Here is a 17,657-nt window from a genome sequence, read left to right on the forward strand (position 1 = left end):
GAGAGTATTAAAATGCTGTCTAGATTAGGTAAAAAAATCTAGTGGGAGGTATTACCCTAGTAAGAATGGTGGCCTGCAGGGCCACCTGCTCTGATGGTGGATAGGTGATGCTGATAACCTTACTAATTAGCTCATCTGCTCACTGTGTTTGCAGATTTCCTTTGTGAAATAGAGAAAATGTTAGTTTCCAGATGAACTATGTCTCTGGTACCACTGTAAACTCTCTAAATCATCCCCTTAGGTTATTGAGTCCTCTTGCTGTTACAATTATTGCTTAGGAGGCTGCATCCCCTGCAGTTCTCCCTCCCTATGTAGTTTTTATTCAGACATTTTTACTATACTTGAAGAGACTCTGGAAGCAGGATCTGCAGATGAATGTGCGGAAATTTCCCACTGGTGTAACCATGGGTGTCTAGGACCAACATGCTATTGGATTAAATGTAAGAATACTAACACAGTTCATGGCACCTGGTCAGAATGGACAGAGCAGGTGCTGATGACAGCATCTCTGAGCAGGCCAAGTCAAGTTAATTAGTCAAGCACAGCATCCATCCAGGGAATCCAGGCAGGAGCCTTAGGAGGTAAGAGACGAGGCTGTAGTGTGTGTCTAAAGCCCATCCTGCTCTGGAGACAAAGTACAGATAGGTCTGAAGGCTGTGGAGGAGACTGAGTTGGGGACTGGCACACTATGACATAGCTCAGGCCAGGGGTGAAGACTGGGGCCTGAGCTTGGAGGCAGGAGCACCCAGGCTCACAGGCATCAGGAGTTTCTGTGGAGGCCCAGGGTGAGACTGGCCAGGGCACTTCGGACCCAGTGGTGCACTCAGGGCCCTGATTCTTTTCATTCCAGTGTTTTTCCATTAAAGCTCCTGACTGCTAACCATCTCTATGACACTTCTGTCTGTGGTTTTACTTTTCTTATCTTTCATGGACTTTGCTCATGTATTTTATTACACCTGGACAACATTTTTCTCATTTTCTCAAATGAACTGCTAAGTCAAGTTCTCATTGCTGTACTGTTTCAAGCTAGACCTTGAATAACAGATGTCTGAACAACTTGGCTGTGGTTTACTTTCTCCCTGGGATTTATGACCATTCATATAGAAACCTCCTGAGTTTACATTTAGGGCTAAGGTCCCTGCAAATTTTTCTTTGTGTTTTGGCTTCTGAATCAGATTGGAAAAGGCATGTACATACCATAAGAAGATTATGACATCAACTGCAATAAAGCAATAGATCTGTGTGCCTAGTAGCTTATCAGAAAGGCTAATGACAACTGACCTGGCTGACAGTGCTGGATCATGTTGTGTGTAGTTCCTGAATGATCAAATTCTTAGGGCTTTTTGGCCTCTTAAAAGATCAATTGAGAAATTAAGTTCCTTCTTTTCTCTTACATGGTTGAAAATAATTTTCTAATATGTTTAATCATGTAAATTATGTGCTTCTGTAGCAAAGACAGAGATAGCACAAAAGCTTGTGCTTATAAGACCAAGTATTTCCTGTCTTGGTGAAAAAGAATACTGCAGCAGTGTGAAGTCATACTTTTTTAATTTATGAAAGCTGTCAGATCACTTAAAGATCAAAGAGAAAAATGTGATGATTCTACTGTTTTCTTTGGAAAGATGACAGATTAGAACACAGTGTTCTGTGATGTGCCGCTCTTTGTGTAGGAGAATACAAGCAATGCTTCTGGGCAGAAAATTTGTGGAGGTACATATAAATCTTCCCTGTAGTGTTTGGAAAAGGGGTTTCCGAATCTATGGAACTGACTTAGAAGATTCAGAGAAAAATGCTCATTTTATTCTTGAGGCTGCTGAAATGTATTTGAATTGTATTTTAAGGTTATTTTCATTACAGTCTTGAACTTGAAGTTTTGCATTTAAAAAGAAAATTATATCACTGCTGCTTAAATTGAATTGCAGGAAAAGCTAAATACATTTAGGAAAACAAAATATGGCAGAAGTAGCAGAAATGGTCAGTTCCACTTCCAATATTGTTAGGGGAAGTATGTTTCCTGAAATTCTCCTTACTTGGAAGAAGGAAGGCAATTTGAGTCTGATTTATTTTACTCTCTTACTTCATGTATCTTTGCAGACATGGAAGGCATCATACAATTATGCCATCAAACGTCAATTACCGTGCCAATATCTGGGCATTGAAAGAAGAAAATTGTTCCCATGTATTAGTGACTACTGCCTGTGGCTCATTACGAGAGGAAATACAACCCGGTGATCTTGTCATAATTGACCAGTTCATTGACAGGTGAGTAAGAAGGAGGAAAAAGAGGAGAAACAGGGTTACACCGTATAATAACATGTTCATCTTAAATTAAGATTTATAAAATAAGATGATAGTAGCCCCAGTTCTTCTGTCAAAAAGCAAGATTCATTCAAGAAAATATGATAGGAAATGGGAATGTTATTATAAGAAGTTCAGTTCTAACAGACACAGAAGTACTAGGCTTTGAAGAATGGCCATAAATGAGCTAAAGTGTAGCTCTGTGGGAAGACTGTTCAGAAGTAAAAGAAATCTTCCATTGTCAGATGTGGGAGAGAAACATGAATAAAAGCACAAGCTATTCCAAGCTTTATGAAGAATCTGAAATGAGATGGAGTGCTACAAGAAAGCAGAGTAGGAGTCAGCTAGGTAAATATATGTCATAATAATGAGGTCCTGCAGAAGAGCAATAAATGCAGCACATTAGCAAAAACTAGGAGGTTGTTTTAAAACAAGAATAGATGCTTACATATCTTATTTGTTAAGACACATAAGGAGGTCAATTTGTTTCCAAAGTCTCTGTACACCAGCTGGTCCTATCCTTCATCATTGACTAGAAAAATTCAAGCAAAGCTAGAGGCAAAATAAAACTACATTTAAAGATCACCAGCAACACCAATAATTCAGATATCTGGTTGCACATTTTAAAGGTAAATTTACTTTTAATACTTGGAGGAGTATTATATCTTGAAGTCTTATTTTGGAATTCCACATAGTTTGAAGTATTTAAAATGGCTTATGCAGCGTCATTGGGCATTTGTGGTGCTGGTGGTGGTATTTAATTGCCAACTGAACATGTAACCCTAGATTGTTCCCCACTGCAGTGGGGATAGCACTGTAGTGCTATTCAAATTTTGACTTACTAACTTTTTTTGCATGTGTAACTGAAATGCTTTTTTTCTTGGAAGAGTAGGTTCTAGGTACAGTGTTTCTAAATTACTAAGTACCCTGCAGGGGCAAGCCCCATATAAAATGCTTCCTGTTATACTAGAGTGAATTTATGGGTGAATATGAGCTATATTGCTGACAATACTCTTTTTTTTTTTTAAGTATTGGTACTGATTTATGTAGGAAAGATATTAAACAGACTTGGGGACATGGTTTGGATGATTGTGAGTCAAGCGCCAGTTATTTTGACTGCATTATCACCTGGCAGACTCCTGGGTAAGTGACAGGAGCCTCTATTTGCCATTGGTGAACCACACCTGGAGTACTGTATCCAGTTCTGGGCTCTACAAGGCAATTTGGACATGGACATTGTAGAGAGAGCCCAACAGCAGACTATGAAGATACTGAAGGACTGGAGCATCTCTCCTAAGAAGAGAGTGAAGTGAGGAAGTGGGACTTCCCACTGTGGAAGTGGGACTGTTCAGCCTGGAGAAGACCAGACTCAATGTGAATATCATTGATGTGTAGAAATACCTGAAGGGAAGGTGCATAGAAGAAGCCAAGCTCTGTCCAGCGGCGCCCAGGATCAGAGGCAGTAGGAGCAGACTGAAACACAGGAGATTCCCTCTGAGCCTCAGTGAACACTTTTTACTGAAGGTGACTGAGTACTGGCACAGGTTGCCCAGAGAGGTGGCAGTCTCCATCATTGGAGATACTCAGTGCCATCTGGATATGGAACAGGGCAGCCCATTCTACATGGACCTCCAGAGGCTACTTATACCCTCAGTTGTTCTGTTTTCATTTAGAGTTTATTCAGATGGTCACCAGTAGTAATGGTGTAGCCTATTTATGAGCAGTGTTTTATTTGGGCAAGTAAGTTTCCGTTTTGATGTAGGCAAGTGGAAACTTGTTCTGACTTGTTTAATGGCATCAGGAAACCAGAAAGCTTCTCAGAAAAGCATGTGAAAATGTTTCAGTGTGGAAAATGATATGTAATATGAATTTTTAAATCATCCCCAACATGCAGTTTAATTCAGAAAACTGATACGTTGTAGTAGTCTGTCTCTTTTGACAGCTGAATTTCTGTGTCAAGTCTTCTTCTCATAATGTTCTGTGCGAGGGAGTGTTAGACTGCCAGGTCTTTGGAGATAGGGTCTGTATTTAGCCCTTCACAGCAGTCCAAGAGTGATTGCATTATATAAGTCACTATGCCAACAGTGCTGCTGATTGGAAGATATTTTCATTGGGCTGAATATTTTAGTTGTCCACCAAAGTCTGAAAATATGGAATTTTTCTGAAATACCTTCTAATGCAAGATCATGGTCGTGCAAACAATGTTAAAAGTCTTGGAGAGATGGTACTGGTTAAATTAGCAAAAGTAGTCAGTTACTTCTCTTAAAAGGTATTCTGGCTTCTATATAGTGGTTAACCCATGCCAGGCAGTACATAGGAAAGAAGTCATGGTCTAGGTGGCAAGGCTTTACTCAGGCCACCATTAAACAGTGCCTTCTGGTGTCCAGGTACCTTTTAGTATCTGGCTCTCTCTCTATATATTCTCAATAGGGAGAATTCCTATTCTCAATTCTCCTTATAGGTGCGAAGCAAAAAGAAGGAATAGTGAATAGAAATTGAAGAAGAGCTAGAACTCAGCAAAAAACTGTTGGCAGATACTGTAACTTGCTCTCCTTGGGCATGTGCACCATGAAATTAATGACAGGATTGCAATATAAGAAGTTGTGTAGGACTTCTGCCTAGCACAGATTTGATTTTCAGTGTAAAACACTGAATAGGTGTAATTAGAACTGTATAAGGTTTCCAAACTTTTGGGAGCCCAGTTCTGCAAGTCATTACCTCACCTAGTGTTTGATTCTGTATATAGTCTCTGCTTCCTTTGTGCTTATTATTTTGTGTATTTAAACAATAAAATATACATTTTATTAAATAAATACAAAAATACATCTATTGTGTTCTCCTTGCTTCCAAATCCAAAATAACCACTTGCTACTATAGGCTGCAAAAGTTGTTCTCTAAAAAGGTACTTTAAAAATATCGGATAATTTTTTTCCACCTTTGACTCCTGTTAGTTAATTGCAGCACTGTTAGTCAGTTGATGACATCAGGCTAATTTAGGGCTTTAGAATACTTTCTATTTGGTTTGCTGCTAATATTTGCTAGGAAGAGAAGAGCAAGACAGTAACTACTTACTTGAATGACTGAGCTCAGTTGGGGAGATGCAGAAAATAGCTTCCTGTAACAGCTGCCAGTTTTATTGTTTCAGTTCTCTGTGTCACAAACACAACTACAATTACTGCAACATTGTCACACTTTGTAAATTTTTTTGTAGAATTTTCTTTCAGTGTCCTTGAAGATGCAGAGCATACTGAGATTCATATGCGCTTATGCCAGTCTGAATTTACATTTTGTTCTTTCATTACCAGTAGTTTGATAATTCAGTCCTACTGGAAGAATGAAGCTGATGATGGAAATGATAGAGGGCTCTTTGTCACAGATGGAAATGACTGGTTTGTTCATTTGTTTGGGTTGTATTTTGCTTCCTAGAATCAGTCACAGTCAGAATTGCCAGAAAATCCTGTGTTACTGCCATAAAACCAAAATGAAGGAGCAAAAGCCACCTTATTGTCAGATAAAAAGTGTAACTGTTGCTGCAGGTACAGGGGCTTAATGTGGTTTAATTTCCAGGTGGGTTTAAACTACAGCAGATGGAGAAGAGAAATTATCTAAGTGGAACACATTGCTCAAAGCATTTATAGGTCTTATTGTTGTTACTTGGTCCTGTGCAGCTTGTATGAATAATGCTAAACGTAGTTGGATTTCTTTATGAAGCCATGTCATGATGTTCCTGTTCTCTTCAAAGAACATGGAGCATCTGAAAGTCAGATATTAATATTTCTGCATATGAGATCTTTCTTTGGGCTTTTCTGATTGAAAGTGCCTGGCTAACAGCATCTGAAATACCATAATGCAGGAAATGGATTGTGGCTTGTACCATTTCCTCCAACTCTAAATAATTCATTAGCAGACAAAATAGAAAAGTGGGAAAAATTGCATATATTCTATTTGCAGCTTTTCAGTATCCCATAAAGGAAGAATTAATTTTAGTGTTTCAACTGATTTTAACAGCTCTACATTTTCCAGATATTTTTAATTTGTCCATCTGTTTCCTGTTTTATAATCTCATTCTTAAGAATTGGTGATTGGCAGTACTTCACATTCTTAATGCATCCTATTGATGCATTTTTGATGCTTTTTTTTTTGTCCAAACCTACTCTTTTAAATACATATAAATTGTATTTAAAACATTATTTTAAATATTTCCTAATGAATTTACTGGGGACCTGTTATAAAAAGTACTACCAGCAGATACTTTGTATTTCAACTGCAGATTGAATTTGGGTATTGTCTTTATTTTCTGCTGTAAAGCACAGTAGGGAAGAAGGGAGTTTCTGAGAAAATTATTCCAGATGGTTTGCACCATCCAGTTGAGTGGATTAGCTTGAGGCAGTGCTTTTGAGGGTAAAGTGGTAGTGGGTAGCAGTTCCATGTATTCCAAAATGGCATGCTGAATGGTAATTTTAATTTTTGACCATTGCAATCCATTGAAAGAAGAGAGAAAAAGGATTCTTTTACTTGGAAGCTGGCACTGCAGGTGTGTGTGATCTTTCTGAGAACATGAGGTTCTCAGAACATCCTGTTCCAAGGTTTTTTCTAGTTGAATTCATACTTCCTTCATCCTAGAAGCTGTTTCTGTAAATTCCTGTCCTTTGGGATGTAGGAATGCAGTGATACAAACAAGTTCTATTTTGACTGTCCTTGTGGTAGTTGAGATTTTATTCCTTCCCTTTCTTAAAGATTACTTATATGTTTTTCCAGAGGTTACATCCCTGACTAATAAATTAGCTGATTGTTTTGCAGTAGAATTGCATCACAATAGGAGTGTTTGTGTCATTTAGGAACAAATCAGCGTTTCACTGTCTTGGTTAACAAAAGATTTTCATAATGAATTGACAATGGACTAGTGGAGTAACAGTTTTATAGTCTCCAGCTCAATTCTCAAAGGTTTGTGCAGAGGCAGAACAGGATTACAGGTGGTCGTAATATCATCCTGTTTTTTCCTTCCACTCCCAGGGATGCTGTTTTTTGGTTTGTATCAATTTGTTGCTTTCTCTTTTTCTTTTCTCTAAGCAAGTTTTCTGCTTTTCTAGGACAACTAAAAGACATTGTACTTTATATGATGGACAGCATTCCACTCTCTCAGGAGTATGTCATATTCCAATGGCTGAGCCTTTCTGCACCAAAACCAGAGAGGTTAGTGAATTCTGTAATAGTATTAAGAAATGTTGTTTTTATGGCACTTATTTGTGATATATTAGTCTAATTGTGCATTCTTAGAATACAGAGGCAATATGCACCTCTTTATCCTGTTTCTCAGATACATCACGGTATTAAGGACGAATGTTACATTTAGAAAGCATGGGAAGTAAAAGATCTTGTGTCTGTCTTCTTAAGTCAGTTGGCAACATATTTTCCTACAATCTTAATAACAGGACAAAAGATCTTTATTTTAATCAAGTAACCAGCCAAGAACAAAGCAGTTAGAATTAGAAATTAGTTCCATTTTTTTCTGAATAAAGCTGCACCTATGGTAGAGGCACTCTGGATACTCAGATATTTAAACAAGTAGTACTTTCACATTAACAAAAATAGCAGTATTAGCATTTGCGCTTTTGTGTATTGTAGAGGTGGGTGGTGGTGGAGAGTCAAGGCTTAGGATGTTAAGCATTGAAACAAGCCAAATTGTATTTGCCATTTATTCTTAGTTGTTGCTCTCAGTTGCGTCACTTTAAGATTTTCAGGCTTCTCAAACTACAGAGTGTGAAACACTTGTCTATTTTTCAGCACCTTTATAAGCTTCTGGGAGGAGTGTATCTGATTAAATATGTCACCTTAGTGTATTCCTAGAGTTGAGGAAAAAGGAAGGTGAAGATTAAACTGCATATTTTGTGGTGTTGTGGAATGCTCTGATCAGTAGCTGCAAGGAGGTACATTCTTCAGAGGAGCAGGAGTACTTACAGAATCAGTCACAGTCATCTAAGAGACCTGCTGTCTGCAATCAAGACAAAGCTAATTGTGAAGCAGGTGGCACAAATAACCGGAGCATGTACAAACATTTGGACTACTGAGCTATTCTGCTTTTGGCACCAATTCACTTCAGTGTCATGTGCTATTTTTGTTAATTGGCCACGGTGGTTTAGACATATCCGCATTGGGAATCAAGGTGTTTTACAATGACCTAAAGATACTCTAAGTCTCACAAAGAAAAAAGCCACTGCGTATTGTACATTTGCATGTTTTTGCCCTTCTTTCAATGAGCAGCAAAATATGCAAAATACTTTGCATTTTTCTTGCAAAAAGAGCCTAGCTACATGCTCTTAGCAAAGATTAGTTGGTATTTAGTTGCTTTCTACTGCAAGCATGATGTCATGTCGCAGCAGATGCAAGGAGTTGATTAAGAAATTGATTAAAAAGTGTTATTACTTTGGTGATTGGCAGTACTTCACCTTGTCCTTTTTTAAAAAAAAGCAAGTACTCATACATAAGACATTTCCTGAGACTGCAGGAAGCAGTTTTCTTTCGGTTGTTAACTAGCTAGAGATGTTATTTGGGTTTTTCATTTTTTTGAAAAGCCAGCAGAGAAATGTGCCTTTTCAAACTGAGAAAAAACATTTAGGTACTTCCCAGTCTCACATGTGATCATTATCTCGTTAGTTTGTGCATTCTGATCAGCCTGAGAGATGTTTTAAAGAACGTGTGGGTTTGAGTCTTTGTCAGACTGAGAAGGAGAATTTTCACTTCATTAGAAAATACCAGATAAAAGTGATTTAAATTTTTTCCTTAAACTATGTCTGCAAATTGTTAAGATAATTTCAGCCTAGGTTATCCCAGTTCAAAGGAATTTCATAGATAAGTGCAATAATAATAAAAAAGCCAAGATCATGCATGTAACATATTTAAGGAATTTTGCAACAAAATATCTGAAACCTTCATATATTGCATTTATGCAAATACATTAAAATTATCTGGTTTAGTTGGTTTATGCACTGTAAGTTAAATGAGAATCTAAATGGAGTTTTGTCTTTTTCTCTCAGAAGTTTTGAATAATATAGGGTATCTTGGGTATTGCTGCTTTTAGAAACTGAGGCTCAGCACAACATCCTATAGGCAGTAAAGCTAGAACTTCGTAAAGAGTTTCAGAAAGATAATGTGGCTTACCTGTGGTTATGTCATGTCAGTTGGTCAGTGGATTTATTAACAATGTAATTAACTGGCATTCTTCTAAACATATATTCAGAATTAATAGCATCAATAAACCTAAATATTAGGGATGATTATTACTAGATCAACTTACAGCACAGAATGATTCACAGAATATTAAGGGTTTGTAAAGGACCTTGAAGATTATCTAGCCCCAGCTGCCACTGCCATGTGCAGGGGTACCTTCCACTAGAACAAGTTGCTCAAGGCCTTATCCAGCCATGCCTTGAACATTCCCAGTGTTGCGGCATCCACAGCCTCCTTGGGCAGCCTGTCCCAGTGTCTCACCACTCTCACATTAAAAAATGTCTTCCTAAAATCTAACCTGAATTTCCCCTCTTTCAACTTGTGGCTGTTATTCCTTGTCTTATCACTGCAGTTCCTGACAAGGAATCCCTCTCCACCTCCCTGCAGAACCCTTCAGATATTGGAAGGTTGCTATGAGGTTTCCCCGCAGCCTTCTCTTCTCCAGGCTGAACAGGCCCAACTTTCTCAGCCTGTCTTCACAGGGGAAGTGCTCCACTGCTGTTATCAATTTCGAGGCCCTTCTCTGGATTTGTTCAAACAGTTCCAAGTCTTTCTTACAGTAAGGACGCCAGAGCTGGATGTGGTGTTCCAGTAGGGTCACCTACTGGAGCAGAGCAGAGGAGCAGAATCGTCTCCATCGCCCTGCTGCCCATGCTGCTCTGGATGCAACCCAGGATCCTATTGCCTTTCTGGTCTCAGAGTGCTCATGGCTGGGTTGTGTTGAGTTTTTCATCAGCCATCACCCTCAAGTCCTTCTCAGCAGGGCTGCTCTCAATCACTTCATCCAACCTGTAGGTGTGTCAGGTGTTGCCACCCAGGCAGAGTACAGACTTGCCTATTTACACATATCTGCAGTGTGGTGGCTGATGCAGGTGGTCCAGCTTTATTTTGTTGTGCTGCTCCACAAAATCCACTGCTCTGCACAATCCACTGATCCACATGCCAGAGACAAGGCACCCCACAGGATCACATAACACACTTGAGCTCTTGCTGCCTGTTGCATCTCTTTGTGTTGAGTGTAGTCTTCTCACAATGTTTTGCAGGGAAGCTGCTCCACAGGGCATAAGTCATGATGCTGAGTTGTATCTAGTGGTATCATCCTAGGTTTTTCACTGCTGCTGTGTTATGAAGGTCCTTCCTGGCCTACGACAATTTTTGGAAGTGCTTTTGCTTTCTTTTCTATCCTTTTTTTTTTTGTTATTGATGGCCATTTTAAATAGAAGGCATCATGGTTACTCTCACTTTTCTACTCAGGACAGTGATTGGCATCCTAGTCCCATTTATCTAGGCCAGTATCCTCTTATTCCAGTTGTATCAACTGGCATTATCCAGGCTGATTACCAGGAAAGTCAGGATTATTCTGCCATATATGAAGTTCTTGTTAGAACTAAAAAAGCTGATGGGAAGTTGTCTTGGTTTGAAAGACAGGTGTCTACTAGGGAGGGCAGGAGCCAACCTTGGAATGGAGAATGTAAACCCTTTCTCTCTGAATTATTATAATTTTGAAAATAAGAGGCTCTCAGACAAAAAGAAATGGGAATAGGAATAACAGTTCATAACGGGTATGTGTAATAAAGCAAACAAACAACAACGCCTACAGCATTAACACAAACAGGGCCCGGGCCCGGCCTGCTCGGCCGCGGCCCCTTCCCCCTGCTGCAGTTCCGGGCTCGGCCGGCAGGGGCGCTGCTGCTCCCGGGGGCGGGGCGGGGGCGGTGCCTCCCCTGTGCCTGCAGGGGGCGCTGTGGCGGTGGCGGCTCGGCCCGGACGGGCAGGGGTGGGGGAAGAGGCCTCGCTCCGCAAACCCCATGGCCCCGATCCCGGGCTCCAGCGGGGCTCTCGGGAGCATCGAGCTCACAGCAGAAGAAGCAGGACCGAGCTGGGCTCTGGCGGCAGCAGCGAATTGCCTTCCTGAAGCATCAGTTCGGACCATCCTGCTCTGAAGCCACAGAGCAAAGTCACAGAGCAGGAGAGCTAGCTGCTGTCCCAGCCCTGCTTTACCGGCCCCACTCCGCTGGCCCTGAGCCTGGCCAGTTATTTTGTTTTTCTTTTGTTTTTCTTCAGTACGCTGTTTTTCCCTTAAGTACTCAGTCGTTACAGTTTCCTAGCAACTTACGGGGAAAATTCTGTAAGTAAAAAGGACGAAAAGGAAGGAAACCTAACCCCCAACAGACTACATGCTATGTCCAGTATGCATTCAGCCACTGGAGTGGGAAAATGTGGTAACAATTTCTGTACAGATTCCCAGGGTACTCTTTAAATTATGTGCTTGTAAAGTCTTACTTTCAAAATATAAATTTCTTACTACTGTTTTCAATGTCTCAGCTCCACCATGTGATAGTGTAGTGCTCAGTGGAATGCTTTTACCTGCAGTTCTGCCAGCAATGTAGGCACAATGTAAATGTGCAAAAAATTCTGTTTCCCAGTCTTCTTGGTCTGCATTGAAAGCAGTAATCCAACTGATACTAATAAAATCAGATGAGTTCAAGTTTATCCTTGTTGGTAGGACTATTAATTTTTCTTGTTGGGTGAGGAAAACAAAACTCATCTTTGGCTTTGGACTGCTGTATAAAGCTAACTATTTTTCTGTGCAAGTTTGTGATGGAATGCAAAGACAGTGCATGAAGGGAATTATTTCCTTTCTTCAACATTGGCATGTTTTGCAGGTGCTTATTGAGACTGCCAAGAAGCTGGGCCTCCAGTGTCACTCCAAGGGGACAATGATCACAATTGAAGGCCCGCGTTTCAGCTCTCGAGCAGAAAGCTGTGTGTTTCGCAGTTGGGGAGCTGATGTTATCAACATGACTACAGTGCCTGAAGTGATTCTTGCAAAGGAAGCTGGAATGAGTTATGCTAGTATTGCCATGGCAACAGATTATGACTGCTGGAAGGAGCATGAAGAAGCTGTGAGTGAAACTTTTTTCCTCTGGTGTTGCCCTGAGGAATTTGAATGAGAATGTATAGGTTTTGATCAATGACCTGCTATCCTAAATCTGTTCTTAATTATGTTAGAATCCCTGGGTTATTCTTGATGAATTATTGTGAAAGTAAAAATAGAGTCAGTTGTTGCTATTACATTCATTTTCATGAACCTGCCTCACTACTAGCAAACCTTTTGTTTCCTATTATCTGAATCAGGGGGTCTGTGAGTATGAAGCTCATGAATTCTGTGTGACTTATCTTTTTTGTGACTGTGATTGGTCTGGTGATTTTACTTTTGCAGCTCTGTACAAAACAATGTATATGCTTTAGTTCTCCTCTTTGTTTGCAATACACAAGTATAAGCCATAAACATACAGAGGAAAAAACATTTGCACTATCTAAAAAGACTGATATTCTAAGGCTTCACTTTTACATTTCTCAGTTAAATTTATTTGGGTGTTTAAAAATGGAGACACAACACTCAGTTGTATTGTATTTCTAGGTTTCAGTGGATAAAGTTTTAAAGACGCTGAAAGGGAATGCAAACAAGGCTACAAGCATACTCCTTTCTGCCATACCTCAGATAGGCTCCATGGAATGGACCAGCACCCTGCATACTCTGAAAGTAAGTACACGATCGAGGCTGATGACTACCAGGGACAGTGTATGTGTGTGCACAGGTGTATGTTACAGGATGTTTTTGCTTAAATCAAAATGTTTCAGAGTAAATGCTTCAAGAAACCAAATTCATTCAAGAAGGGCGGGCAGATTCTACACGATTCTTGCAAGTTTTGTTGCCAAGATCTAGCTTCAGTTTTACAAGAAGTTTCGGAAAAGGCTAAAAAAACCAGATAGCTACATATGGTTGATGAAGTGAGACGTCAACCATAAGATGTTCATAAGATACAAATAAATGAGATACACAGTAAGATACAAATATATGTGAGTATCCAAATGAAACCCTGATCGTGGATCTTAGCACAAAGAAGAATCAACTGAAAGAGACTGAACCAAACCAAAAATATTATGCTCACTTTAATATGTAGATCAGGAAGAGTCTTAAAATGGATGGGTAATAACCAATTTGGAATTACTAGAATTGTGTTCTCTGTAGGTTTTAAGTCCAAGGTACATTAAAAAAATAGGGAAAAGAAAAACATTTTGAAATATATTGGCAAGGGAGTTCTTAAGGAGAATTTTTCTTAAACAAGGTTTACTTGTGTTTTTTATCATCTGTATTTCACAGGCATACTCGAGATTCATTTGTGGCTATAACAAAGAGGGGGAAAACAATGTTAAAACAGTTGAGGTTCTATCCAGCTTCTCAGTGAGCTTTTGTTGGCTGGGTTGAGATAAGGACCAGGAGGGATCATTCGTCAAATACTGTCATGAACAAAACAGGCTCAGCTTAGACATATTAATTGAATTTATTACTAACAAAATCAGAGCAGGATAGTTCCACCCCTGGCTTCTATGAATATTTAAGAATTATTATCAAAATTACACTCAACATATAACACTTAGCTAGAACAATAAATAACTACTAAACTAAACAGAAGAAAAAAATCGCTACACTTAATCTAAGGTACAGTCATTACACAGAACCAAAAAGACAAATTGCACAAAAAATCTACCCCTAGATTTTCACTACAATTACAGTACAAATTTCCTACTATCATTCTACTTAATTTTGTGATTTAGTACTTGTTTTGTCTGTTATTTCTCCCAATTAATATCCTTATCACAAAGCCCTCATGTTTGCCTGCATTCTCCACCAAAAATGTTGCAATTTTGACACTGGCCAAATGCCAGTGCACCCATGAAAAAGCATTCACTCATGCCTCTCTGCTATAGTTGAGCAGAGGAGGGGGACAGAAAAACAAATTAAAAGGCTCGTGGGGTGAGATAAGGGTTAGGAATAAACACTCTAAGGGCAAAACAGAGTCAAAGCTTTAAAAGGTATAAAGAAAAATTTATTAACAGAATTAAAAGAGGTAGATGAGAACTAAAACCTTTAGAATACCTTTCCTCCCCTCCTCCAGCCCTTCTTTCCTTCCCACCAACAGCAAAGAGAGACGAAACATGGGGTTTTAGTTTTAGAGTTTGTCACCTCTAAAAATCTTCCATCTTCCTTAGGGAGGGGTCTGTTTTGCCATGCCACCCTGTAGACCCTTGCTACCAAAACCAGGCCACGCAAACCCAATATGTCATATCAGTGATTCTCATCTCTAGTTTAGTCAATGTCATGAAGGGAAGGCATATTCAGTAAAATGCACCTCAGCCACTTCTTAAGCATTAATGACCAGGTCAGATTTGTAGAATTCTAACCCAAATTCTTAAAATTACTCTTTTACCAATTCTTTCTTGAAAAATATACTTTTCTTTAGGAGTGCCTGAATTACCTTTATAAATCTTCCTCACCTGGTTATCTGAAACAGTTATTTTAATGTTCCCTCTGTACATGAGAGAGATAACTGACATTTTCCTTTCCCTTTTGCATTCGTTAGGAAGTTGTATCATTGGATGGATAAGGGAGGCACCAAAATCACTATTGATTCTTCCTTCTAATCCACTGAAAACATTTTCAGAGAATAGGACTGCATTTTTTAATACAGATGCCTAGCTATACAGCAAACTCAAGAGTTTGAACAAATAATATAAAATGTGCTAGATATTCCTCAGGCACTTTTTTTTTTATACTGGCATGAAAGGAAATGGTTTCCAAGTATATTATGCTGCTTAAGTACTGATGAATCTGCCTTGGTTTCTGGGAGGCATACTTCAGTGAGCAGTGTCCTCCTGTGTTCCTTTTCGTGATTGTCTTGAATCTTCATTGGGAGTGAAAGAGAGCTGGCACTACATTTGCAATATTCCCCTTTAATGAACACCAGCTGTTCTTTCAGTTCATTGTCAAGTACTTCTTCCAGCTCAGTCCCCTAAGTACTGGAAGAAGAAAATGTGATGCACCAGAGGAAGGGTCACTTGGTCCTAGTGTTGCTTCTTAACTTTTTTTCTCTTAAATACCTACTGCCTCATATCAATGATGAATAATAAATTAGTTTCACTTACAATTCTTAGATGTTTATGTTCTTTGCAGACAGGTTTGAGTGATAGTGTACTGAGAAAGAGAGTTGATCTGAAGGCTCTGGAAGAGCTGGAAAGAGGCAGTGGGGATTGAAATTTTATGTCAAGAAAGTAGGAGCCACAAGGATTAATGACTTGAAAGAACAAGAACTCTGGAATAGTGAGAAATTCTGAAGCTCCAAAGGCTTTGGAGGCTTCCTTTAATTTTACATAGGAACATCAGGAAAGGCTACAAATGTTCCTGTTTGGGGAATTCAGTGGTGATAAAGCAGAGTAAGGATTGGTGTTAACAAATGAGAGAGGCAATTTTGCAGGGAAGCAAAGAGAAAGAGATGTGTATGTGCCTCTGTACAAGTATGTAATTGAACCATAAAGAGTTTTTAAAATCTATTGTCTTGTATTGTACTTCAGTATATTTTATAGCGCGAGTTTTGAAGGCCAGATGATGGACTATTTCAACTGTTTTGGAGCTTTTTTCCTAGACCTTGAAGGCAGCAGGTCTTGCACCACTGTGGAAATGTGTTAAAGAACACAGACAAGGAGCAAGCTGAGTAAGACTGCAGCTGGTACACTCCTTTCAGTGACAGAATATAGCCAAGCCATAGCTGTGCATATGAAATGGGCCAATGTCTGGTTTAGTGTTGGGGCAGCTTGTGAAACAGTAAAGCTCTACACAGACACAGCTTTTCTTCTCCAAGATCTGTAATGTGTCTGCTTTGACAGGAGGAGCTTCACCTGGCAGGAGAAAATGTGCTGTCAAGTCTCTGCCCACCTTTATTTCTCTCTCTCCTTGTGTGGAAGCATTAATCCCAGATCAACACACATGCCAGTGGTATCTCCTCTGAATCTCACTGTAATTTCAAGGAGAGACTTTGGTGTTGAAACAAAATATCCAAGGGCTGTTTTTTGGATAAAGGATAGGCTGCTTGTCATCACTTCTCTTTACTGTATCATTTAATCTTCGATATGTCAGCGAGTGTAGGTGTATTTCGAAAGTGTAAGATTAATTTAGGGCAGTGTTTCATGGCTTTCTTGCTGTAAAGAGATATGTTTCCAGTGTCAATTTAAAGCCCTCACTCTTTCAGAACAGGGTATGACCACCTGCTGTTTATGTCAAGTGTCAGGAAACACAGATGATGCTTTTGATGACACTAGTCGAAGTGATTTCTGGTGTCAAGGAAATTTCTGGGTAGGCTGGTCAGTCATGGGTGATATATAGCTGGATATGCTGTTAATTGAGAAGAGTTGTTTAGTGAGGTGATAATTACTGACAGTTGTTGCTGTAATCTTCATGAAATTGTGGCATTCGAAATCCTATGAGGAGCAAGTAATGCAATTAACAGTACAGGTTCAGGTGAACAGGGCTGGAGTTCAGGTGAGCATACTTGTTTTCTGAAGAGTCAAGGAGCCCCAGAATGTTGGCAGGTCTTTAAGGGCAGCATTCTGATCCACAGAAAGATTTTGACTGAACAGGAAACAGCTCTAGGGCAAAAATGCAACAATCAAGCATTGGCAGCAGAAACAAGCTGCAAAGAGAGAACCCAGATGGAAGTGCAGGTATGTTAGAGATGCTTTCAGGACAATGGGAGCTTGTCTGTAGTTGACAATTGGAAGAGATGTCAAAGGCAGCAAGTACTGCAGCCAAAGCATTGATAACAAAAACTTACCATGTAAAACACAGGCTCATTGTCCATAAAGTAAATGAATTGGTGGCAGCAAACAATTTCATATGTTTCAAGACTTTTTTTTAATCTTTGCTAAGAAAAGTATGAGTTAAAAAAAAACTGTCCTGTTGAAAAGAATTTTAGCTCATCATAACTGGGAATTGAGCTCTGTACCTTTATTACATTACAATAAAGGTTAACCCCATGAGTGTCAGGAGAGAATCTGTACTATAATGGTGAAAGGAATTTCCTGTTAGAACTGATTTTTTTTTACAGTGTGTCTGTAAGAAGATCAGCTTGTGGTAAGGTGTCAGAGCTTTTGTGAGTGCTCCTTAGGTAAATTTCATTACTCTCTGGGGAAACCTGCTTGTACTACCTGCCTTTTTCTTGAATTTCTGCACTAGCTTGTGAGAAATGTATTTGTCAGATCTCTGATACAAGGAATAATGCTCTATTTTGAGA

General features: G+C 39.4%; 1 protein-coding gene across 1 annotated transcript in view; it reads left to right on the forward strand.

The window, feature by feature from the left end:
- The window catches only part of MTAP (methylthioadenosine phosphorylase), a 32,276-nt gene that overhangs the window by 12,772 nt on the left and 1,847 nt on the right, over positions 1-17,657 (forward strand). Inside the window, exons 4-7 of the mRNA XM_030969232.1 lie at positions 2,095-2,262; positions 7,389-7,491; positions 12,192-12,431; positions 12,950-13,072. Coding sequence (XP_030825092.1) covers positions 2,095-2,262; positions 7,389-7,491; positions 12,192-12,431; positions 12,950-13,072 — 634 coding nt within the window. The remainder of the gene's footprint in view (positions 1-2,094; positions 2,263-7,388; positions 7,492-12,191; positions 12,432-12,949; positions 13,073-17,657) is intronic.

The sequence above is a fragment of the Camarhynchus parvulus genome, chromosome Z (genome assembly GCF_901933205.1).
Source record: "Camarhynchus parvulus chromosome Z, STF_HiC, whole genome shotgun sequence".
Lineage (NCBI taxonomy): Eukaryota > Metazoa > Chordata > Aves > Passeriformes > Thraupidae > Camarhynchus > Camarhynchus parvulus.